This window comes from Anabrus simplex, chromosome 5, assembly GCF_040414725.1.
Source record: "Anabrus simplex isolate iqAnaSimp1 chromosome 5, ASM4041472v1, whole genome shotgun sequence".
Lineage (NCBI taxonomy): Eukaryota > Metazoa > Arthropoda > Insecta > Orthoptera > Tettigoniidae > Anabrus > Anabrus simplex.
The window spans coordinates 344029062-344056033 of NC_090269.1; the positions used below are offsets into that span (position 1 = coordinate 344029062).

The window sequence follows — 26972 nt, forward strand, 5'->3', positions numbered from 1 at the left end:
TCGAGCAGCTCTTCTTCTTTCTCTCAATTCTTCCCAACCCAAACATTGCAACATTTTTGTAACGCTACTCTTTTGTCGGAAATCACCCAGAACAAATCGAGCTGCTTTTCTTTGGATTTTTTCCAGTTCTTGAATCAGGTAATCCTGGTGAGGGTCCCATACACTGGAACCATACTCTAGTTGGGGTCTTACGAGAGACTTATATGCACTCTCCTTTACATCCTTACTACAACCCCTAAACACCCTCATAACCATGTGTAGAGATCTGTACCCTTTATTTACAATCCCATTTATGTGATTTCCCCAGTGAAGATCTTTCCTTATATTAACACCTAGATACTTACAATGATCCCCAAAAGGAACTTTCACCCCATCAACGCAGCAATTCAAACTGAGAGGACTTTTCCTATTTGTGAAACTCACAACCTGACTTTTAGCCCCGTTTATCAACATACCATTGCCTGCTGTCCATCTCACAACATTTTCGAGGTCACGTTGCAGTTGCTCACAATCTTGTAACTTATTTATCACTCTATAGAGAATAACATCATCCGCAAAAAGCCTTACCTCCGATTCCACTCCTTTACTCATATCATTTATATATATAAGAAAACATAAAGGTCCGATAACACTGCCCTGAGGAACTCCCCTCTCAACTATTACAGGGTCAGACAAAGCTTCACCTACTCTAACTCTCTGAGATCTATTTTCTAGAAATATAGCAACCCATTCAGTCACTCTTTTGTCTAGTCCAATTGCACTCATTTTTGCCAGTAGTCTCCCATGATCCACCCTATCAAATGCTTTAGACAGGTCAATCGCGATACAGTCCATTTGACCTCCAGAATCCAAGATATCTGCTATATCTTGCTTGAATCCTACAAGTTGAGCTTCAGTGGAATAATCTTTCCTAAAACCGAATTGCCTTCTATCGAACCAGTTATTAATTTCACAAACATGTCTAATATAATCAGAAAGAATGCCTTCCCAAAGCTTACATACAATGCATGTCAAACTTACTGGCCTGTAATTTTCAGCTTTATGTCTATCACCCTTTCCTTTATACACAGGGGCTACTATAGCAACTCTCCATTCGTCTGGTATAGCTCCTTCGACCAAACAATAATCAAATAAGTGCTTCAGATATGGTACTACATTCCAACCCATTGTTTTTAGTATATCCCCAGAAATCTGATCAATTCCAGCCGCTTTTCTAGTTTTCAACTTTTGTATCTTATTGTAAATGTCATTGTTATCATATGTAAATTTTATTACTTCTTTGGCCTTAGTCTCTTCCTCTATCTCGACATTATCCTTGTAACCAACAATCTTTACATACTGCTGACTGAATACTTCTGCCTTTTGAAGATCCTCACATACACACTCCCCTTGTTCATTAATTATTCCTGGAATGTCCTTCTTGGAACCTGTTTCTGCCTTAAAATACCTATACATACCCTTCCATTTTTCACTAAAATTTGTATGACTGCCAATTATGCTTGCCATCATGTTATCCTTAGCTGCCTTCTTAGCTAGATTCAATTTTCTAGTAAGTTCCTTCAATTTCTCCTTACTTCCACAGCCATTTCTAACTCTATTTCTTTCCAGTCTGCACCTCCTTCTTAGTCTCTTTATTTCTCTATTATAATAAGGTGGGTCTTTACCATTCCTTACCACCCTTAAAGGTACAAACCTGTTTTCGCATTCCTCAACAATTTCTTTAAACCCATCCCAGAGTCTGTTTACATTTTTATTTACCGTTTTCCACCGATCATAGTTACTTTTTAGAAACTGCCTCATACCTGCTTTATCAGCCATATGGTACTGCCTAACAGTCCTACTTTTAAGACCTTCCTTTCTATCGCATTTATTTTTAACTACCACAAAAACAGCTTCATGATCACTAATACCATCTATTACTTCAGTTTCCCTATAGAGCTCATCTGGTTTTATCAGCACGACATCCAGGATATTTTTCCCTCTGGTTGGTTCCATCACTTTCTGAATCAGCTGTCCTTCCCATATTAACTTATTTGCCATTTGTTGGTCATGCTTCCTGTCGTTCGCATTTCCTTCCCAATTGACATCTGGCAAATTCAGATCTCCCGCTACAATCACATTTCTTTCCATGTCGTTTCCCACATAGCTGACTATCCTATCAAATAATTCCGAATCCGCGTCAGTGCTACCCTTTCCCGATCTGTAAACTCCAAATATATCAAGTTGCCTATTATCTTTAGAAATGAGCCTTACACCTAGAATTTCATGTGTCTCATCTTTAACTTTTTCGTAGCTTACAAATTCTTTTTTCACCAGAATGAAAACTCCCCCTCCCACCTTTCCTATCCTATCTCTACGATACACACTCCAGTGCCGTGAGAAAATTTCTGCATCCATTATATCATTTCTCAGCCATGATTCAACTCCTATTACAATATCTGGTAAATATATATCTATTAAATTACTTAATTCTATTCCTTTCTTTACAATACTTCTACAGTTCAGCACTAACAATTTTATGTCATCCCTACTTGATTTCCAGTTCCCTGTTCCCTTATCACCGCTCCCTAGGCCATCCCGTTTCCCTGAATGTACCTCCCTATTACCCTTCCAAACAAATTTCCTAACTTATACGTACCACTGCGGTTTAAATGAAGGCCATCCGAGCGCAGATCCCTATCTCCTACCCACCCATTAGGATCTAGAAATTTCACTCCCAGTTTCCCACATACCCACTCCATAGTCTCATTTAAATCCCCAATCACCCTCCAGTCAGTATCCCTCCTACACAGTATTCCACTAATAACAATCTCCGCTTTCTTAAACTTCACCCATGCTGCATTTACCAGATCCCACACATCTCCAACTATGTTGGTACTTATATCAGCTTGCCTTATGTTGTTGGTACCAACGTGAAACACTACCACCTTCTCCTTCCCCTCCTCCCTCTCTTCTACTTTCCTCAACATCTGCCTCAACCTAATTCCTGGATAACATTCTACCCTGGTTCCCTTTCCTCCACACACTTTCCCCACGTGTCTAACGATGGAATCCCCCATGACCAGAGCCTCAACCCTGCCCACCTCATTTGATCCCCTCCCCTCCTGGTCAGCCCTATCTTTGCTGATAGCTGCAGAAGCTACTTCCTCCTCCCTTTTCTCCTTCCCATGACCCTGTTCCACCTGTCTTTTCCTATCCTCTACTCTACATTTCCCTTTCCTACCTTTTCCCTTCCTCCTACTTCCATGCATCTCAGCAACAGTTCCCTGTCCCTCATCTTCCCTCTGTTGTTCTACCTGGAGTGACTCGTACCGATTTCGCACAGACACCTGTCCTGAATTCTGATCCTGAATAGAGCCCTTGGCTTGCAATCTCCTTCCCCTTAGAACATTAGACCACCTGTCTTCTACAACTCCTCCCTTTCCTTCCCCTCCCTCTTGTACACCTACTGTAACCTGTTCATTGTTTGAGGGAGTCCTATCTTCCTTCCTGTCTTCTGTGAGAATCCTAATTATCTCCCTCAAACTTTCCAACTCCTCCCTCATACCCCTCAATGCCTCACCACACCCACAATAAGTACACTCGCGCTCCTTAGCCATTCTTTACGGGGGGAAAATTATAAATTAAAAAAATAAAGTAACTTATTTGCAAAAAAATAAATGAACGGAGGGATATATTGTCTGGGATAGTACACAACAATAAGGTAATTAATATACGACTACACTACAATACTACTTAGTCGTGCTCTATTTTTTTTTTAAATCCTACAACCCCTAACAGGATAAAAACTGCTGTTAATTACTGAATATCGAAAGTAATACACAAGAACTGCACTATTCCAAACTGCAATTAAGCCTATCCTAATTTCAACAATATTTTAGTAAGAGTTTCTACGGATACCTCTATTACACCAGTACTACACAAATATTTTACAATAATAAAATAAGCACACTAAATTCTAATAGGATATTACTCGTATACTACTGTACAGTACACTACAGTAATTTAAAACTACTTTCAGACGTATCCTAATTACGATACCGGTACCGTACCGTATGTCACTACTAAGCACAACAGAAACTGCAGAGAAAGTGATGAAATTTTGAAGTAATTTCAAAGTGATAAATAAGCCATTTCAGTCACTAATTCTTAATAGACTTCATGAACTAATAACTTTATTTTTATTCAAGTGTTAATTCAAAGAACTCACAAATTTCAAAGTAATACAGAAATTTCCAGTGTTTTTTTTTTTAAGTGACAATAATCTTAAAATTGTAGGCATTCTTCTTAGGAAAACTGTAGGCATTTTCATAGAAAGACTCTAGGTTTGAAGTGTTAATTTCTTGAAGAAAACTTTAAGTTTTATCTGATATTGAATTTTCAAAGACTCCTTTGAAGCAACATTTATTTCGTGAAAAGTGATTCTTTTGACTTTCATTTGCTACGAACATTTATTGAGAATATTCAACAGTGCAATAATAATTATTACAAAAAGGGAAGTAAAATTAATTTGGTTTCACATACGAAATAATAAAGTTTTCTATGCATCATGTCAATTGAATAAAGCTAGCCATAGAAACAGAACATCTATTATTTCGCACTGCGAGTACCTTTCTCTGTACTGGCTCCTAAGAACTGAACACTACCTAGCACCCATCTCATATTCCTTTTCAAACAACTTTACCTGTTACAATCCCCTTAATTTACAATCATATTTATGTGATTACCTCAATGAAGATCTTTCCTTACATTAAGACCTAGGTAGTTACAACAATCGCCAAGAGGAACTTTCACCCCATCAACGCAGTAATTAAAACCCAGAGGACTTTCCTATTTGTGAAACTCACAACCTGACTTTTAACCCCGTTTATTATCATACCATTGCCTACTGTCCATCTCACAACATTATTGAGGTCATTTTGCAGTTGCTCACAATCTTGTAACTTATTTATTACTCTATACAGAATAACATCATCTGCAAAAAGCCTTATGTCTGATTCCACTTCTTTACACATATCATTGATATATATAAGAAAACATAAAGGTTCAATAATACTGCCTTGAGGAATTCCCTTCTTAATTATTACAGGGACATATGAAGCTTTGCCTACTCTAATTCTCTGAGCTCTATTTTCTAGAAACAGAGTCACCCATTCAGTTATTCTTTTGTCAAGTCCAACTGCACTCATTTTTGCCAGTAGTCTCCCATGATCTACCCTATCAAATGTCTTATATAGGTCAATTGCGATACAGTCCAATCGACCTCCTGAATCCAGGATATCTGCTATATCTTGATGGAATCCTACAAGTTGAGCTTCAATGGAATAACCTTTCCTAAACCCAAACTACTTTCTACTGAGCTCGATAGCTGCAGTTGCTTAGGTGCGGGCAGTATCTAGTATTCGGGAGATAGTGGGTTCAACCCCACTGTCGGCAGCCCTGAAGATGGTTTTCCGTGGTTGCCCATTTTCACACCAGGCAAATGCTGGGGTTGTACCTTAATTAAGGCCACGGTTGCTTCTTTCCCACTCCTAGCCCTTTCCTACCCTATCATCGCCATAAGACCTATCTGTGTCGATACGACATAAAGCAGCTTGCTTGCAAACTACTTTCTATCAAACCAGTTATTAATTTTGCAAACATGTCTGATATAATAAGAAAGAATGCTTTTCCAAATCTTACATGCAATGCATGTTAAACTGACTGGCCTGTAATTTTCAGCTTTATGTCTATCACCCTTTCCTTTACACACAGGGGCTACTATAGCAACTCTCCATTCATTTGGTATATCTCCTTCATGCAAACAATAATCAAATAACTACTTCCAATATGCTACTATATCCCAACCCATTGTCTTTAGTATATCCCCCGAAACCTTATCAATTCCAGCTGCTTTTCTATTTTTCAACTTTTGTATCTTGCTGTAAATGTCGTTGTTGTCATAGGTAAATTTTAATATTTCTTAAGTATTAGTCACCTCCTCTGTCTGGACACTACCCTTGTAACAAACAATCTTTACATACTGCTGACTGAATACTTCTGCCTTTTGAAGATCCTCGCATACACACTCCCCTTTGTTCATTAATGATTTCTGGAATATCCTTCTTGGAACCTTTTTCTGTCTTAAAGTACCTATATATACCCTTCAATTTTTCACTAAAATTTGTAGGACCACCAATTATTCTTGCCATCATGTTATCCTTAGCTCACTTCTTTGCTGGATTCAATTTCCTAGTACGTTCCTTCAATTTCTCCTTACTTCCACAGCCATTTCTAACTCTATTTCTTTCCAACTGGCACCTCCTTCTTAGTCTCTTTACTTCTCTGTTATATAATATAGTGGATCTTTACCATTCCTTACCACCTTTGTAGGTACAAACCTATTTTCACATTCCTCAACAATTGCTTTAAACCCATTCCAGAATCTGTTTAAATTTTTATTTACCGTTTTCCACCAATCATAGTTACTTTTGAAAACTCCCTCATGCCTGTTTGATCAGCCATATGGTACTGCCTAATAGTCCTAATTTTAATATCTTCCTTTCTTTCACATTTATTTTTAACTACCACAAACACAACTTCGTGAACACTAATACAATCTATTTCTTCGGTTTCTCAATAGAGCTCATCTGGTTTTACCAGCACCACATCCAGGATATTCTTTCCTCTAGTTGGTTCCATCAGTTTCTGAATCAGATAGCCTTCCCATATTAACTTATTTCCCATTTTTTCGTCATGCTTCGTGTCGTTTGCATTACCTTCCAAATTGACATTTGGTAAATTGAGTTCACCTGCTACAATAATAATAATAATAATAATAATAATAATTCTGAATCAGTGTCTGCGCTACCCTTTTAGAGTCTGTATACTCCAAAGGCATTAAGTTGCCTATTATCTTTAGAGATGAGCCTTACACCTAAAATTTCATGTTTCTCATCTATAACTTTTTCGTACCTTACAAATTCTTCTTTTACCAGAATGAATACTCCTCCTCCTACCATTCCTATCCTATCTCTACAATACACATTCCAGCTCCGTGAGAAAATTTCTGCATCCAGCATCCATTCTATCATTTCTCAGCCATGATTCAACTCCTATTACAATATCTGGTTAGTATATATCTATTAAATTAATTCTACTCCTTTCTTTACAATACTTCTACAGTTGAGCACTAACATTTTTATGTCATCCGTACTTGATTTCCAGTTCCCTGTTCCCTTATCACCACTCCCTAGGCCACCCTGTTTCTCTGAATGTATCTCCCTATAACCCTTCTAAACAAATTTCCTAACTTATATGTACCACTGCGGTTTAAGTGAAGGTCATCTGAGCGCAGATCCCTATCTTCTACCCACCCATTAGGATCTAGAAATCTCACTCCCAGTTTCCCATATACCCACTCAATAGTCTCATTTAAATCCCCAACCACCTTGCAGTCAGTATCCCTCCTACACAATATTCCACTGGTAACAAACTCTGCTTCCTTAAACTTGACCCGTGCTGCATTACCAGTTCTCACACATCCCCAACTATAATGGTATTTATACCAGCTTGTCTTACATTGTTAATACCAATGTGAAACACTACCACATTCTCCTTTCCTTCCTCCTTCTCTTCTATTTTCCTCAACATCTGCCTTAACCTAATTCCTGGATTACATTCTACCCTGGTACCCTTTCCCAACATGTCTAACAATGGAATTTCCCCTGAACAGAGGCTCAACCCTATCCTCCTCATCTGATCCCCTCCCCGCCTGGTCAGTCGTCTCTTTCCTGACAGCTGCAGAAGCTACTTCCTCCTCCCTTTTCTCCATCCCATGACCCTGTTCCACCTGTCTTTTCCTATCCACTACTACAGATTTCCCTTTCCTAACTTTTCCCTTTCTCCTACTTCCACACTTCTCAGCAAGAGTTCCCTGTTCCTTATCTTCCCTTGGTTGTTCTACTTGCAGTGTTTCGTACTGATTTTTCACAGACACCCGTCCTGAATTCTGATCCTGAATGGAGCCCTTAGCCTGCATCTTCTTCCCCTTAAAACATTAGACCACCTGCCTTCTATGATTCCCCCACTTCCTTCCCATCCCTCTTTTACACCTACTGTATCCTGTACATTGTTTGAGGGAGGCCTAACTTCCCTTCCTGTCCTCTGAGAGAATCCTAATTATCTCCCTCAAACTTTCCAACTCCTCCCTCATACTCCTTAATGCCTGGCCACACCCACAGTTCCTACACTTGCACTCCTTAGCCATTCTTTACTGAATAATGAAAAGAAAAGGAAAAATAACTTATTCTGTGCAAAATAAAAATGAAAGGAAAGATTGTCTAGGATAGTTCACAAAGATTACATAACAAATAGGCAATTAATATAGGCTACTACTACACTACAATACTACCTAATTGTATGAACTTTTATTCGTACAACGCCCTAACAGGATGAAAATTGCTGTTAATTACTGGAAACAGAGAATAATACACAAGAATTACACAATTCTAAACTGCAGTTAAGTCTACCCTAATTACTACAACAGAATTCTGGTAAGAGAGTTACTACAGATACCACAGATACTATACTCCACAAATATTTGACAGTAATAGAATAAACACACTATTTTCTAATAAGATACTATAATACACTACGAGCCTCCATGGCTCAGACGGCATCGCGTCGGCCTCTCACCACTGGATACCGTGGTTCAAATCCCGGTCGCTCCATGTGAGATTTGTGCTGGACAAAGCGGAGGCAGGACAGGTTTTTCTCCGGGTACTCCTGTTTTCCCTGTCATCTTTCATTCCAGCAACACTCTCCATTCTCATTTCATAGCATCTATCATTCATTAATAAATCACTTTGGGAGTGGCGACCCCATCATGCTAACAGCCTATATCTGTTTCATTCATTACATCCCTGACCCGGTCAATGACTGGAAAACAGGTTGTAGGTTTTCAATACACTACAATAATTTTAAACTACATTCAGACTATGTTCAGATACTACAATACACTACAATAATTTTAAACTATGTTCAGATGTATTCTAATTACAACCGGTTATTACTAAGCACAAACAGGAAAGTAAATTGCGATTAAAGTTTGAAATTCACAAGACTACTCAAAATAATAGAATAAGCACTCTAATTTCTAATAAGTTATTATAATACACTACAGTAATTTTAAACTACATTCAAATGTATCCTAATTACAATAGGTTATTACTAAGCACAAATAGAATTAAAAATTCCAATTAGGCCTTAAGTTAGATATTCGCAAGAACTACTTGTACTCAAAGATTACCAACAAAGTTAAACACATAGACAGATTACTTGTTAGACAGATGGTTTTTACAAGCTAACAGAAATTAAAACTGCCCTTAAATGCTCAAAGATTGAAAGTGCAAACACTGTCAATTACTTTGCTATTGAAATACCATATATCCTCTTGAACTGTTTTTATAAAGTATATCATGTTATTTATCTCTAGAATGCCAGGCTGGGTCTCTGAGACCCACCAGTATGAAATTTTTAATCACCCCCAAGGCCTCAGCATTCAGAGGGATGCGTCAGTGTACCTTCCTGTAATGGTCATAGGAATGCGTTGCAGTTCTTATCTACCTATAGAAGATTCATCAGTTTGTCTTTTCTGTCACTTGCACAAAATAGCAGTGGGTTTCTCAGGCCCGGCCTGACCGTTGGCGTACCTAATTCTGTCCAACAGGCTGACATAGTTATTTGCTGTCGTTTAAGTATCTAAGTTCTTACCATGTTCATATCTTCAATAAAGAATTGCATTAGGGTTTGCATGAATATTTGAGCATGGCAGCATCAAGTGGAAGGATTTCAACATGTGAAATAGAGTAAATATTATACGATGATGAATTTGATGATTCAGTCACTGACCCAGATTATGTGATTAACCTGTGATCATGAATCCAACAGTGAATTTGGTGAATGAGAAGAAAACACCAGAGATGCAACTATAGTCAGTTCCAGTATTATGGTGATTACAGAGGACTCAAATGCAGGTATTTCTCCTTAAAGGAATTTGACCAGGTTGAAACCTCTTTACATGTTCTTTATATGTTACATATTGTTTGGCATATTGAGAATCATTGTTTCCACTTTTGGAAAATGGTGTCAACAACAACAACAACAACAACAACAACAACAACAACAACAACAACAACAACAACAACAACAACAACAACAACAACAACAACAACAACAACAACAACAACAACAACAACAACAACAACAACAACAACAACAACAACAACAACAACAACAACAACAACAACAACAACAACAACAACAACAACAACAACAACAACAACAACAACAACAACAACAACAACAACAACAACAACAACAACGTTATTTGCTTTACATCCCACTAACTATTTTTACAGTTTTTGGAGATGTCGAGGTGCCAGAATTTAGTCCTGCAGAAGTTCTTTTACGTGCCAGTAAATCTACCAAAACGAGGCTGACGTATTTGAGCACCTTCAAGTACCACCGGACTGAGGCAGGATCGAACCTGTCAAGTTGGGGTTAGAAGGCCAGCACCTCAACTGTTTGGGCCACTCAGCCCAGCAATGGCAAACAGGCATATTAAGTACATGCTGTTTGCCACAAATTTTCATATCAGTGTGTGTTTAGAACCCTAAATGTTATGCTAATTTTCAGTCGACATTTTTGAATTTGTTATGGAGTCAGGGATTCTAAGAAAAAAAGTAAATAATAAATTTCACAGTATTGATATTATGCCTTTTAGTGCAAATTAATTGCTATAAAAGGAGTAGATAATTTTTTAAATTTTGTGCGGAAAGTATATCTCCATATAATAACCTGTCTTTATAAGTAGTCTATCAACAAACACCCCCCCCCACACACACGCACACACACCAAATTTCAATAAGTATTAACTAATTTATCACTACAATAAGACAGAGCACTTTCAACAGCCAACCATTCCCAGTGCATCCAACATTCAACAACCTGCGTTGCACATATGGACTTTGCCCAGTATTATGGCCTTTCTTGATGTCAACCCTGTGTGAAGTGATGTTTCAAATTACATTACGTATTCCTGTGGTGGTTGGAAATTTCGTGTGTTGAGTGTAAATGTGGAGGTAGGCCTATGTATTAAGATGGCTAAATAGGTAGCATCCTGGTCTTTGGTCCAAGGTGTTCAAGGTTCAATTCCTGGCCAAAATGGGGATTTTAACCTTCATTGGTAAATTCTGATGGCTGGGTGTGTGTGTGCTGTCTTCTGCATTAGAATTCAGTATAGATAGGGCGCCATCCTCTCAGAAGTATAGGTTGCCTACATGGTGTCATCTTGAAAGATCTGCACCAGCCTTTCTGGAGGCAACACACCATCGCCATCACCACCACCACCACTACCATCATCATCATCAACATCATCATCATCATCAAGATATACATGAAGACCCAGTCCCTGAACCAGAGGAATTAACCAAACATGGCTCAAATCCTCAACTGAGCCAAGAATCAAACCCAAATTCTCTGACCCGAAGGCCACTACACTGATCGTTCAGCCAAGGAATTGGACAAATCTTATATTAAATATATAAATAAATAATGATGAGTTACCTGTTCCCATCCCAGCTGCTGTTGATGTATTCATTCCAGAGTTCTTTAGGATCTCAATTAACTCACACCGGAAAGCAGAAATGTCCTGCTTAATCTCATTTACATCATCCTCAGTCACTCCTTCATTTTCTGCTTTACGTTGCTCCACGGTCACATAACGTCTCACCAGATTCCTCATGATGCTCTGTGCATAAAACATATTTCATCAGATTTAAACATTCATAAACCACTGAAAGAAAATAAAAGTATATGAACATAGCTGTCATAAATACAGCATGCTTTAACACTGTTCTGTTTTATATTGGTGTTCTGTGTTTTTAGCTTTGACTCTTACATTTACTTGTCTTAAGCCATAAAGTTTAACAAGTAGAGGAAAATAACATATTAAATAATGCATAGTGTAGCATACTATTCAGATTAGAATCACATAGTAATTGCAAGTTCATAGTCTAACAAATATTTATACTGGTTGGTTTTTGAGACAGCAGATAAACATCTGGAATAACATTAATTTCACCATTGCCTCATGGTCTTAATTTCACTTGTCTAATACATTCACTGCTTAGAAATAATGTACCTCCTGGAGATTATTAATCTATTGCATTAATTTTTAAATACAGTTATATAGAATTGGGCAGTGAAATGTCCGGCTCCATGGCTAAATGGTTAGCATGCTGGCTTTCGGTCCAGAAGATCCCAGGTTCGATTCCCGGCCAGGTCGGGGATTTTAACCTTCATTGGTTAATTCCAATGGCTCGGGGGTTGGGTGCATGCCGTATTCATCATTAGAATTCACCACAGGTAGGGCCCCATCCTCATAGACGCGCAGATCGCCTATACGGCGTCAACTTGAAAGAACTGCACCAGGCCTCTCCGGAGGCCACATGCGGGGGGAAAAAAAAACGCAGTGAAATACAACAAAGGTTTGATTTCCCAGTATTAAAGTAACATTATGCCAGGTTACCCATAGAAAACAACTTGTTTCAGTAGATGAGAAATGGAGTTTGAAGTGACACATTTTTTCAATATAGGATAGTCTATTTGTCTTTTGAGTTTTATGGCTGTAGACATTGAAACATTCCAGAAGTTTCTGAGTCTTCAGCCATTGAAGTTTGATTGATTTCATGCTACTTTCCAAGATGTCTTCAGTAAATGAGGATGAGCCTTTTAAGAAAGTTCAATAGATGTAAGGGAAAGGAAAGTCTTTGGTTCTTTTAATACACCCTCTGTCACTTTGTTGGACATTATGAATTGGAGAAAAAGTCTCCTTGGTATGTTTTAAATTGTACTTTTACTATGGAATACTCAGTCGTGTATGTTCTATTTTATGAAAAAATGTACTGTAGCCTGAAAATAGTAGTATGGTAGTGAGAATAATCAGAATTTTGACATGTGTGTTACAGCTGTGGCAATAGTCTAGTATACTTCAGTATTTCTTGAATTGCTACAGATAGGGAGCAAACCAATAGCAATAAGTAAGGATTCCAGAGGTACTGTATTTTCTAGCTTCTTGATAGGCCTAATTTACTACTGGTTATGGGGTATTTTGCTATGAGACACATAAGCAGTATATAAGATCCTATTCTGAACAAAATGGTGAATGGCATGAATGAATATCCATATATTAAATATAGCTTCCTGTACTACAAAATAAGACAAATATATATATATTTAATGATATTTGTTCATGGCATCGAACTCTGCAGAACTTTTGCCACTAATTGCACCAAATGATATGAGCCTGCGTGTAATGGTAATTGCAGAAGTGTAAAGTGTTGAATGTGAGGTAGGGAACGTTCAGGAAGACACAAACACCCAGTCCCCAGGCCAGGGATATTAATCATTTACAATTAAAAACTCCTGACCCAGCCGGAAATTGAACCCCCTACACCACGGGGATGGACAAGACAAATATAAATCAGCAGTAAAAGTATCACATGCAGTTTGGCTCTAGTGACTGAGAGTGCATGTGGGTTTTTTTACGCAGAGATGCTATGTGTTGTACAATTTTTAGTACTGAAGATATTGGATAAACTATAATACATACTGTAATAGCTTTTTAAACTAGTCACAAGTTGTAGTGTCACAGAGCGTCCTAGAAACTTGCAGCAGGTTGTCTGTGTATTACAAGCTCAAAGACTAAGTGCATTGGTTGTTCATGAACATTTTGATTTTGAAGGTTAACCCAAAGATACAATAATCACAAATAGTTAAGTCTGAGAAGGAGGATGTAGAAGTCTATGACTAATTATCAAGAACAGACTCTACTGAATATTTTGGATGAGTGAGCTGTTGCATTATCTTGCTAGTAGAATACATATTTTTTTCTCTTCTTCTGTGAGCATTTCATTGAATAGTTGCAAAATATAATTCACTAGTAGACCTAAATTTCAGGTTATATGATGGGATTTGTCATATGAATTTGTGGTTCTTACTATAAAAATTAATGAAAAAATATAAAAACCCACCACAGGTAACAGGTTAGGGACCCTCTTAGAGGCAGCCCTGCCCAGGAAGTGGCGCCCCTGCCTATGTGAGTGCCAGAGCACACTGACCCGGTGGTAACATCTGGAAAAGGGTCCCAGCTTAGGGTAATGAGTGAAGACCTCAATGGCAGCAAAAGCGGAGGATATGATTCGGTACGGTGGAGCTGGCAGAGGAGGCAACCCATTCCTCTGCGGGTAGTACCGATGGAACCCACTACCTTGTGGGATGAGGAGGGATCCTCAAAGCCTAAGGGAGTAAACCCCGAAATAAAATCCTCAATTACGTTAGGCCTAGCAAGCCAGTAAAAAAGCTTATTTGTAGTTGCTTTCAAAACACATAAGAGCCTCGGAATGCATTTATCAATTAAATTAAGGCGCCAACATGAGCAGACTCATGTCAGGGATGATGGTTTATGGCCTGATGATAGACGGAGTCTTGCAAAAATGCAAAACTCTTGGAGGAGACTAACACGGATTGGGACCATCAACTTACTCAGTCTCACAGAAAAATGTGAAGAACTAGTGGACCTCATGGAAAGGAGGAAATTAATGATACTGGAGATGAGTGAAACCAAATGGAGAAAGAAAGGAATAAAGAAATTAAGAAAACAGTACACACTGTATTGGCGTGGAAATGAGTAAAGATCTAGAAGGAGTCACTGATGTTCAGTATGTTAGTGAGAGAATAATAAAGGTGACTGTGCGTTTAGGGAAAGTAAAACTAACTTTGGTACAGGTGTATGTACTTCAAAATGGATGTTGTCAAGAGGATAAGAACCAGCTTCTTGATGATTTGCAAAAAGTTATTTGTAAAGAGAGAGTAATCATTATAGGAGATCTGAATGCACAGATTGGGTCAGATAGAACAAGATATGAGAACGTAATGGGACTTTAGGATATGGCGGAGGAAATATAGAAGGTAAACATCTCCTTGACTTCTGTATGAGGAATGGGTTGGCAGTGAAGAATAGTTGGTTCAAGAAGAGACGGAGCCACAAGATAACATGATACAGTTGGGATGGACTACAAAAGACTGTAATTGATTATGTCATCTCAGATGAAGAAAGGAGCAGAATGGTAACAGATGTCAGAGTAATACCCAGCGAGAGTCTTGACAATGACCACCGTCTATTAGTAGCAGAGCTGAGAAACTTCTATGTGCCATAAGTACAGAACAGAAAAATGCCAAAAATCAAAGTATGGGAACTCCAAAACAGATAGGAGATCTGAGTATCAGAACCGGATAAAAACCCTGTTACCAATAGATGAAAGGAAAACTGGAGAGGCAGGATGGACCAGACCAAGGGATACTTTGGTTTAGGAAGCAAGTTTGTGGAAAGACAAATATGAAAACAAGGGAGAAGGAAACACCTTGGTGGAATGAAAGAGTGAGAGCAGCAATCAGGGAAAGAAATCTCTTGCAGAAAGAAAGGGATCAGGATAAAAATAAACCGGATCTTACTAGAGACGAGGCAAAGATCAGAAACCTCGAACAGTTATACGTAAACAAGAAACTAGACGTTAAAAGAACAGTTACAGGAGAAAAGACCAAGGCATGGAATGTATTCACTCAGAAACTGGAGGAAGACAGTAGAGTTAATAAGAAACTACTGTATAGTGTTTTTATCAGAGGTAAAAGCCAGCCAATGGATACCATAAAGGCACTTGAAGATGAAAATGGAAATCTGGTTAGGACAGAAAGTGACATGAGAGAAGTCCTGAAGAACCATTCTGAACACCTACTGAATAGACCAGTTCAAGAACAAAATACAGAACCGGAAATCCAAGCATACAATGAAAAACCTCCCATCACCTGAACAGAAACTGAGACAGCTTTAAAATCTATGCCTAAAGGAAAATCTTCAGGTGCAGATGAAGTGAATGCATACAGGATAACGGCAGCAGGCATCCAGGGTATACAATGGTTGCCCAGAGTACTGAATGCCATATGGACAGACAACAAAATACCTGCAGAGTTGAGCAAGGGCATTGTAATTCCCCTGTTTAAGAGAGGCAGCAGATGGAAACCCACCAACTGAAGAGAAATAACACTGCTGTCTCATGGGCTAAAAATTCTAGAGAAGATCATAGAAAGGAGATTGAGAACCATCATTGAACCACAGTTAGAGGAGAAACAATATGGATTCAAAAGTAACAGATCAACAATGGATCTAATTTTTAGCACCTGCATGCTGATGGAAAAGTATTGCGAGAAAGGCAAGAACCTGGTCATTGTATTCCTGGATATAGAAAAGGCCTATGCTAGTGTTATAAGAGATAAGATCTGGGAGTGCCTGAGGAAAAGAAATGTGCCTGAAGGACTGGTAAGGAAATTTCAGATGTACAAAGACTGTACTAGCTGTGTACAAATTGGGGAAGGTCAATCATCATGGTTTGAGACAAAGAGTGGAGTTCAACAAGGAAGTGCACTGTCCCCACTACTGTTCATCATTGTCATAGACAATATAATGAAGAACGTCAAGGAAAAGTTAAGTGAACTGAATGTAGTGGCCTTTGCTTATGATATAACGATCTGGGGTGAAACAGAAGAGGAAGTACAGACCAGACTCAACATATGGAAATCCCAGTTCCAGAAATATAACCTCAACATCAGCAAGACCAAGACAGTGGTGATGGCAGTCAACAGAGAAGGGCGTCCAGCAAGTGTAAAACTAGGAGACCACCAGCTAGAGTGTGTGGATAGTTTTCCTTACCTTGGAAGTGTAATTTCCAGTGATAATTTGGTCAGAAAGGAAATTACAAACAGAGTACAAAGGGATCAGAATTCTACCAACAAGTAAGAACACTTTTATGGGATGACATGATTCCAAAACCGGCCAAACTGATGATGTTTAACAATATATTGACCTATGGTTTTGAAGTGTGCGCCCTCACAAAAAAGAGATTCATCAAGACTGCAAGCATCAGAGATTAAATTTCTTAGATCCACCATCCAGAAGACCAAAATGGACAAGTTAAGAAATGAGGAGGTGAGGAAAGAAGCCGGAATAAAGACATCCCTATTAGACAGAATCGGCACATTCAGACTATGGTGGTACGGGCATGTGATGAGGATGGAGCCTACAAGAACAGCCAGAATAAATTTGGAAAGACAGGTGGAGGGGAAAGACTTGCAGGAAGATCTAAAACCCAATGGATGGACATGATGAAGGTTGATCTAGTTGTTAGAGGATGGACAGCGGATGATGTTCCCCGTGACAAGTTGTATATGGACAGAAAGAAGTGGAAGAGGCTCATTAACAGTACCCGGGAAACTGGAACTGTACAATGATGATGATGATGAAAAATCCACCATGGCTCTACAACCCTGATGGGCCCAGGTGTACCAAGTGATCGCTGCTCAGCCCAAGTGCCTGCAGATTACAAGGCGACACATGGTTAGCGTGACAAATCCTCTTGGCTGTTATTCTCGGCTTTCTAAACTAGAGCTGTTATCTCACTGTCAGATAACTCCTCAATTGTTCTCATGTAGGCTTATTGGACCTAGAACTAGGCAAAAATATCTAACCTGGCCAGGACTCAAACCTGGGGCTTCCAGGTAAGAAAAATCATGCTACCCCTAGACCATGGGCCCAGTTGGTCCCCAGTACCACGTTTTCAAATTCACAGAATTGTTAACATGGAGCCAAGTTTATCACTAATGCAAAGAAGTGTAGAATCCACAATTCTGTTGCATATGGATTGTGTAATCTGAATCAGTAGGATTTAATTAATTAATTAATTAATTAATGTATGTATGTATGTATGTATGTATGTATGTATGTATGTATGAATGTATGTATGTATGTATGTATGTATGTATGTATGTAGCCCTTTGGGAGTGGCGAATCCATCATAATAATAGCCTATATATGGTATGGTACTAGGACAAGATCATGGAAGAGGAATGGTGGAAGGAAAGAGGAAGATGGAGAAGTGCCACAAATACCTCGACTCAGCAGGAGCTGGATAAGGGGAAATGATGATGGTGATGATGTATGTAGGTAGGTACATACACCTACCCATTAGTCCCGGTTCCTGATAAAGGGTTGGGGATGAGGTGAGATTAAATTATATGGCATGTTTTTATGGCCGGATGCCCTTCTTGATCGAATGGTAACAAAAAAGTGGGGTCCTATACAATACAATACAATACAATACAATGTTACAGGATGAATTATAACATTTTATTGTTAATGGGACCAGTTTCGATGCTGGTCCCATTAATAACAAAATGTTATAATTCATCTTGTAACATTATATTGTATTGAATAGGTGGACCCAACTTTTTTTGTTCCCATTAGATTCTCGGTTCAATATGGATTTAATATAAAGTTTTTAAACTTGAATGCTCTTCTTGATGCCAACCTCAGTTGAGGAGTTTATGAAGATGAAATTGGGTAAGGAGATGGAAGGAATCAGCTGTAATCTGTGAGTAAGAACTGTCCTGGTATTTGCCTGGAAGTTAAAATAGACCACCACAGAAAAACCATTCTCAGGACAGCCGATGGTGAGGTTTGAACCCATTCTTCTCCCGAATACAGACAGTGGCTCCATACCCAATGTGCATTAATACGCGCATCCATTCCGCACATTCATCATCATCATCATCATCAATGTCACACTCCAGTCGCCTGCGTGTGGTTAACAAGTCTCCTTCACTCCTTTCTATCCTTCCACTTTTCCTGCTCCACTACTTCTGCCACATTCAATCCAGCTTTTCTAATGTCCTTCCAAATCTGATCCATCCACCTTCTTCTTGGTCTTCCAACTGGTCTCCTCCCCTTAACTTCCCATTCCAATTCCCATCTTGCTACCCGTTCCTTTTCCATTCTTTTTACATGCCCGAACCATCTCAGTCTTACTTTCTGTATGTTCTGTACCAACGGTTCTATATTTAGCTCTTCTCTGATTTTAATATTTTGAATTCTATCTCTTCTTGTTTTTTTTTTTAACCGATGTTCTTATAAATTTCATTTCTACTGCTTGGATCTTACTATCTTATCTCTTATTAGTTACCAGCATTTCTTGTCCATATGTTACAATTGGTATGAAGTACTGTTTATATAATATTAATTTTGTTCTCTTGGGTACTTTGTCATCCCATAAAAGCTCTCTGACTTGATGATAAAATGTTGTACCTTTACTTAGTCTGTTATTAATTTCAGGGTTGATTTCATTACTTCCATTAATAATGCTACCCAGATATGTAAACTGTTCTACATTCTCTAACCATTCTCCAGCTATGTTCACTTGGCTTCTCTTTTTCTCTTTCCCACAGTGCATGACTACAGTTTTCTTTTTACTAATTACCATTCCAAACTCCTTCAGATTTTCAATCCAAATGACCAGTCTCCTTTGTACTTCCTTTTCTCCCTTTTTCCTAATCACCACATCATCTGCAAATACCAAAGCATTCACTTCATCACTACTGATACTCTGTTTTACACGTTTTACGATTTCATCCATCAATATAATAAACAATAATGGTGACAGTGCACTTCCTTGATTGATACTTTTTTTTCTATAAAATGTTTCAAAGTCATCGGTCCCCACTTGTACACTGCTTTTATTCCAATGATACAACATTTTTATCTTATTAATTAATGATTTTGGTACATTCCTCTTTAGTAAGCATTCCCATACATGTTTTCTCTTAACTGTATCATAAGCTTTTTCCAGATCCAAAAATACGAATATGATTTCTTTGTTCCTTTCCAGATGTTTTTCCATTATCGTTCACACTGCAAATATCAAGTCTATTGTTGATCTACTTGGTCTAAAGCCATATTGTTCTTTCTCTAACTGTGTTTTTATTATATCCTTCAGTCTTTTGTCTATGACTTTCTCCATTATTTTTAGCCCATGTGTTTATACCTCTAATTTTCACATTTCTTCTTATTTCCCTTTTTGAACAGTAGTAGGGTACAATGCTTCCTTGTTGTCAATCTTCAGGTATCCTTTCATCCTTCCATACAGCATTGAGGGCTCTGTATAGCCACTGTATTCCAATGCTTCCTGCTGTCTTAATCATATCACCATTGAATTCGTCTTTTCCACTTGCTTTATGGTCATTGCTTTCACTGCCCTTTCAAGTTCCAACCATGTTATCGGGTTCTCTTCCTTTTCTCCATCTATTATTTCCATTTTCTTATCTCCTTCTTCCTCCGAGCAGTCATCCTCATTATAAAGTTTTTCAAAATACTTTGCCATCACCTTCTGAAGACCCTTTTTCGTCATGTACTATGGATCCATCTTCTATCTCTAATGCCTTGATTTTTTCTTGATTTATTCTTTTTGATTTTATTACTCCGTATAATAGTTTCTGATTTCCTTGATTATCTTGCACAATTTTGTTGGTAAACTCTCCCCAACATTTCTCCTTTTCCTCCTTTGGTACATTCCTCTTTAGTAGGCATTCCCATACATGTTTTCTCTTAACTGTATCATAAGCTTGTAGTTTCAATCTTTTGTATTCCACATGTAACCTTTGTATGTTATTCTCATTCCTCTGATACGTTTTTTTGCTTTTCCTTATCCATTTCATTCTTCACCTTGTTCCTTTCTTTTATTTTGTCTCTTCACCACTGTGTCTCCTTTCCCTTAAACTTTGCTTTTGTTTTCCCACATACCTCAACTGCTGCTTCCACAAATGTCTGTCTTAAATTGTCCCACTCCTCTTCTCCACTTCGTATTTCCGTGTTAGGCAACTTCCTTTTTATACAATCTTGGAATGCCGTACATTAGTAGGGTTAAATTAATTAATAGATGAAATTTCATAAACTCTCACAAATGAACTTTGAAAAATGCCACATTTTTGTACAAGCTGCCAAATTGATTTTCTCACACTCATTAGCAGGGAATGGATTTATATGTACTAATAATTATTGAAATATGTACATATATATTTAGTTATTTTTATTGAAATATGGAATTATATATGGACTTAAAATTATACATATAACATTAATTTCTATTTAATATCAAAGTTCAAAGGAGCTAAACAAAGTAGATCTACATGCAACATCATGTTGCACTTCTCATTTTAATATATTTGAAGAACATACAACCTTTTATTCTCTGTTACCAAAACAATGGATTACAAAATGTTCTTTTAAGTGCTAGAAAGTGAATCTTCTCCTATTATCTCTAAGGACAGATTTATATTGACTGAAACTGCGTTCAACATCGGAAGAGGTAATGGGGGCGTAATTCAACTTCACAATATCTGCTGGGGTTAAAACCAATGTTAATTTTACACTTAAATCTCCACACAGCATTGCAGGAACCTTCGTCATTTCTTCATATCCAGGGTTCTTTGTAAGTACAGTGGCCTTCTTCATGTTTGCTACATCTGAAACTTTACCTGAACCAAGATTTAGTTATTCCACAGTTTTATTGTCTATGTAGTCACATCATCCATTCCTCTACTAGTTATTACTGTTCCAAGAACTCAGTAGAACACTTCTTAGAACATCTACCATGTCTTTACTATCACAGTCTGTTTCATTTTGCCTTTGGGAGCCTTAGGCTGATAATCCACTGATGCGACTAGCTGCGCTTTGTTGCATGCCTCTGTTTGATCTATAAGTTTATATGGTACATAAGCCACTAACACGGCGTACCTGCCAAGTTGCTTACAGTCATTTTTTAAATGTGGTGCACAGGTGACAGAGTTGTCACCTGTGGCTGGAAAATTAATTAGTCTTAACGAACATAACTCTCTGCCTTGGCCAACCATATGTGGGAATAATAGTTGAATATTTATTTATGGGTCCATCTTTTCAATACAATGTTGTGCCATATGTCACATTACATTTCCTTTGGGACTAGTTTCAACCTGACTGTAGGCTAGTCCCAAAGGAAATTGTAATGTGACATATGGCACAACTTTGTATTGAAAAGGTGGACCCATAAATAAAATATTCAACTGTTATTGTAATCACAGTTCAATACGGATCAACTATGATGAAATTTATATCTTATTAGTGGGAAGCCAAAGCTAACAGACACTGGTGCATGTTTTTAGATTTATACCAATATGACAGTACCCAAGAAGTTTGATAACAAGTTGTTCATTTTGGAAATAGAGGAATAACCAGCACTATGGAACAGCACTTTAAGATAAGCTCTGCGTGAAAATATAGTGCATAAATTTAGAGGACAGGAACTGGATATGAAAAGAGAAAAATAAATTTGGTAGGTAATTACAAAAATGTTATTTATTTGTAGCTGTGTATATTGGCTACATGGCTTTGTAGATATAAAGTACTCACATAATATGTTTGCCTTGGCATAGAACCTGACCTTCCCTAACAAAATACTGTGTAAAATGATCTTGGTAAGACACTGGTCATCTTGTATTTCTTATGACATCTCGTAACTCCTGCGGTGAATGAAGTTGTGTTAAACATAACATGCCTTCACTATGCCAATTGCAGAATCTGTATGTACATCTAGTGGGTAATGAAAGAGTCACCACTTCTTAGCTAAAATGCCAAAAGTACATTCATTGTAACTTTGAAAATGGCATGGACGCATTTGGTTTTCTAAACGAGGGAATGCATCATCACCCACAAAGATGTATGGCATAGCTGTAAAGTTACTATTAGATATTGGACATTTATCAGTTTCTTTTTTAAAAGTTCTTACAGGCAGAGGGATATTTGAAAATTGAGGAATCACCACACATTTCATGTGCTCGAAACTTGTAATTTGCACCACAGATAGCAAATAACACAACAGGAAAAACAAAATCCTCTTTTAGTTATAATACAGTGTTTCACTGTTTGATGGGTTATTAATTCCTGTATGTTTACCATCGACAGCACCTAAATACAGTCTGCGAATTGTGCATGGTTTTTCAAACATTTTTGGCAATTTTTTTCCATTCCTCTTCTATAGGTTCATACAAGTATATGTCTTTCACTTTGGTCCATATAGCAGAACAAGTCATCATTATTACAGTTTTATAGTAGTCATCCTAAGTCGGAAATTATGACAAAATTCACCAAACTGCATCTGTGCCCAGATACCTAAAATTAAGTTTGTTCCAGTTATTTTCAGGTGTAAAGCTATAAAAGAAGTTGAAAAACTTACAGGATTGTTTTTGTTTTCTTTCAGAGAAGTAAGATGACTGATAAATGTACACAGTGGTGGAGCAGCTCCAAAAAAGACAGATATACACTTTGACTAACTTGAATTTCTTATGGTGATAACAGAATGTGGCCTAACTGGTTCTAATATTGAATGTGCTACTGAGCCAGAAGCAGCAGATATCTCAGAAAATTAATTATCTCGAGCTTACCATCCCTCTCAAAAGAAAAAGACATACTGATGATGTGGTAGGTATGAAAACTGTGAATGTTTTAAAAGCAAGCATCCTGGCAAAACCCCGCCTCAGAATTATTACAAACAGTAGCAGTACATTCAAATTCCCGTTTATATTTTATCCGCCTTCATACTTTCACATATATACAGTGCGTGTCACAGAGTTGAAATCTTTTTGTGATTTTGTGGATGTAGAATACAAGAAGCTCTTACAACATGGGAACAAAAGTTTTCTTTCTCTTCTTCTTACCTTATAAAGGATCATCCAGATATTCCGTGGACTTAAATCCTACTTCTGCTCACAAGAGCAATGCCCAACAGCAATTAATAAGTTCTTCGAGAATGAATGTGCAGAAGTGCACTTGCAGTTTGTTTGTGGACAGCTCTGCATAACCAACACTTCACATTTTTCCTGACTTAATCTTAGGCCGTACCCTTTAGCAGTTACTGTCCATGCATTGATCTGATCCTGAAGTTGCTTAAGTGTGGCCAGTATTCAGGAGATAGTAGGTTCGAACCCCACTGTCGGCAGCCCTGAAAAATGTTTTTCCGTGGTTTCCCATTTTCACACCAGGCAAATCCTGGGGCTGTACCTTAATTAAGGCCACAGCCGCTTCCTTCCCACTCCTAGCCCTTTCCCGTCCCATTGTCGCCATAAGAACTATCTGTGTCGGTGTGACATAAAGCAACTAGCAAAAACAAAAAAGGTCATGAAGTTCCTCCTTGGAATCTCCCCATACACAGATGTCATCAGCAGATAGCATGACTTTCATTTTGTTGTCACCAATGTTTTGGCATACTTGTTGTTGAATGTCATTCATCACAGTAATGAAGAGAAGAGGTGAGAGGTCACTTACAGGCATCAAATCAAAAGACGTGCATCTGGCAACCCGATCTTGTCCTCAGACACTCCCGGCACTGAAAGCTACTGTATATACCATTTAATTTGGAACAATCTGGTATTTTTTTTAGATAGTCTGGCAGTAACAATAAAAATAATATTTCAGAACATGGTATTCACTTCTCTGGATTGAATCTGGCCAATGAGAATTTTCTGTAAATATTTTTCAGCCTTTTTCGTAGCTTTTGAATTTGCCAATAAAATTGAGAGGGTGTGTCCGGATTTGTCCAGAACCCTATAGAACCATCCCCGCGGGTGTATAAGTGGAGGATTTGCTGGCTACCTGGTCCAATTGATCGTTGTCTTTCTGAGTGTGTGTGTGTTAAGACAGGAGGCGGGAGCCTCATTCTTCGGCAGGCAGAACAACAGCTAGGTAATGGCCACCAATATTATAACTTTCTAGCTGTCTGAACTAATTTATCCAAGGGGAAGGTCCGAATTTTTAACTATGCAACCAAACTTTTCTAAAATGTAAATTTTCGTTCGACTAATGTAAAATTTCATAAAGTCTTTAACTGTAAATCGGGGACAGAGAGTGCGTTACCCTCTCGAGTTCCCCTTCAACTTGGTTTGAGGTGACTACGATTTCATAACTGTTTTCTTTCTTGTAATGTATTAAATTAACTTTCATTCAAGTCACCTCAGTAGCTTGGGATTAGCCCCTGTATCATCGGGCCAAGAGCCCTGTTAGGATTTTAATACTTCATTATTTAGGAGCGCAGGTGTATGCCTCCATTCAGTTTGTGCTTGGGCCATTTATTTAACCTGTTCTTTTTTCACAAAGGCCCAGTAGGTTGGGTAATAGACACCCATATGTAAAATAAATTTTGTAAATTGTGCCTAGAGAGGCCAGAGATCATAAAGTTTTGTGCAATGTTGCCTCAAGTGGGCTGCTAAAATGTTGGAGAGCATGTAAGCTCTTTTCTAGTTTACTGTAATATTGTGGAGTGCCTCTGGAAAGCTGTAAAATTGTTGGAGCAGTATGCTCTTGAATTGGAATGTTCCTGTCCTTGTCTAAACATTGTGATTTTTACAATTTTGTAAAACTGGACTTCTAGCTCAAGACTTGTAACTCTGGGGCTTGAAGTCCAAAATTGTTAAATTCCCTTTTCTGGGGTTCTCAATTTTAATCCCCAAATTTGTTATTGTTTTGTCACTAAGTGAAAGATTGTTAAATTGGTTTTTTAAAGAAATATAACCTTTATTTAAGTTTAATTCGATCTTGATATCGTAGTTAGACCCATTCAAGCCCACACCTTCTTTCACCTCTCTGCGATCCACTAAAACATGGTAACAGGTACTGTATAGCATAATAAGCAAGCTGCGGGATTATGAGTTACTGCAAAAAGACCTTCACAATGTTGTGAGATGAACAGCAGACAAATATGCCCTTACTGATGATGGTGTAAAATTACTTCATGGAGATCACTGTAAGTACCTAGGTTATAAGGAAAGACTTTGTTTTTTACAATCTGCTTTACATTGCACTGACACAGATAAGGAAAGAACTTCTTTGGGATAATCACATGAATGGGATTGTAAATAAAAGTTACAGATCTCTTAGTATAGATAAGAGGATATTAATGGTAGCAGTAAGAATGTGTCTGTCTCCGTGGTGTAGTGGTTGGGGTGATTAGCTGCTAGCCCTGGAGGCCTGGATTCGATTGCCGGCCCTGCCACAAAATCTGAAAAGTAGTTAGAGGGCTGGAACAGGGTTCACTCATCCTCAGGAGGTCAACTGAGTAGAGGGAGTTTCGATTCCCACCTCAGCCATCCTCAAAGTGGTTTTCCGTCGTTTCCCACTTCTCCTCCAGGTAAATGCAGGGATGGTATCTTACTTAAGGCCACGGCCGCTTCCTTCCCCCTTCCTTATCTATCCCTTCCAATCTTCCCATCCCCTCTCAAGGCACCTGTTCAGCATAGCAGGTGAGGCCGCTTGGGTGAGGTACTGATCCTCCACCCCCTCATTGTATCCCTCTGACTCAAAGTCTCAAGCTCTAGGACACTGCCCTTGAGGTGGCAGAGGTGGGATCCCTTGCTGAGTTTGAGAGAAAAACGAACCCTGGAGGGTAAATGGATCAAGAAGAAAGTAAGAATGTAAAGAAGAGGGCACATAGTTACAGGTAAGGCCCCAATTATAATATGGTTCCATTGTATGGGACCTTCACCAGGATGACTTTGTTTGAGAACTGGATAGGATCCAAAGGAAAGCAGCATGATTTGTTCTGGGTGATTTCCACACAAGACAGTAGTATTACAAAAATGTTGCAAACATATGGCTGGGAAAGATTCAAAATATGTTGACTAACCCTGTAACAACTACAAATGGAGTTAGACAAAGAGATTCACTGGCCTGGTTCAATAATGCATTATAGAAGATGGTTCGAGATAATGGTGTTCACATGAGGGGCATTATTTTCTATAAATCAGTCTAGATTTTAGCATGCTGGGCTAAGTAGTTCAGATGGCCTACTGAGCCCAAATTGGCAGGTTTGATCCTGGCTCAGTCCTGTGGTGTTTGAAGATGCTCTAATACGTCAGCCTCAGTTTGGTAGATTTACTGGCACGTTAAAGAACTCCTGCGGGTCAAAATTCCAGTACCTCAGCATCTCTGAATACCATAAAAGTAGTTAATGGGACATAAAAAC

At 38.3% G+C, this 26972-nt stretch overlaps 1 protein-coding gene across 1 annotated transcript in view; it reads right to left on the minus strand.

Annotated features, from left to right (window-relative positions):
* Trpgamma (Transient receptor potential cation channel gamma) overlaps positions 1-26972 on the minus strand; it is a 1057337-nt gene that overhangs the window by 9868 nt on the left and 1020497 nt on the right. Inside the window, exon 17 of the mRNA XM_067147636.2 lies at positions 11608-11791. Within this exon, the coding sequence (XP_067003737.1) occupies positions 11608-11791 (184 nt within the window). The remainder of the gene's footprint in view (positions 1-11607; positions 11792-26972) is intronic.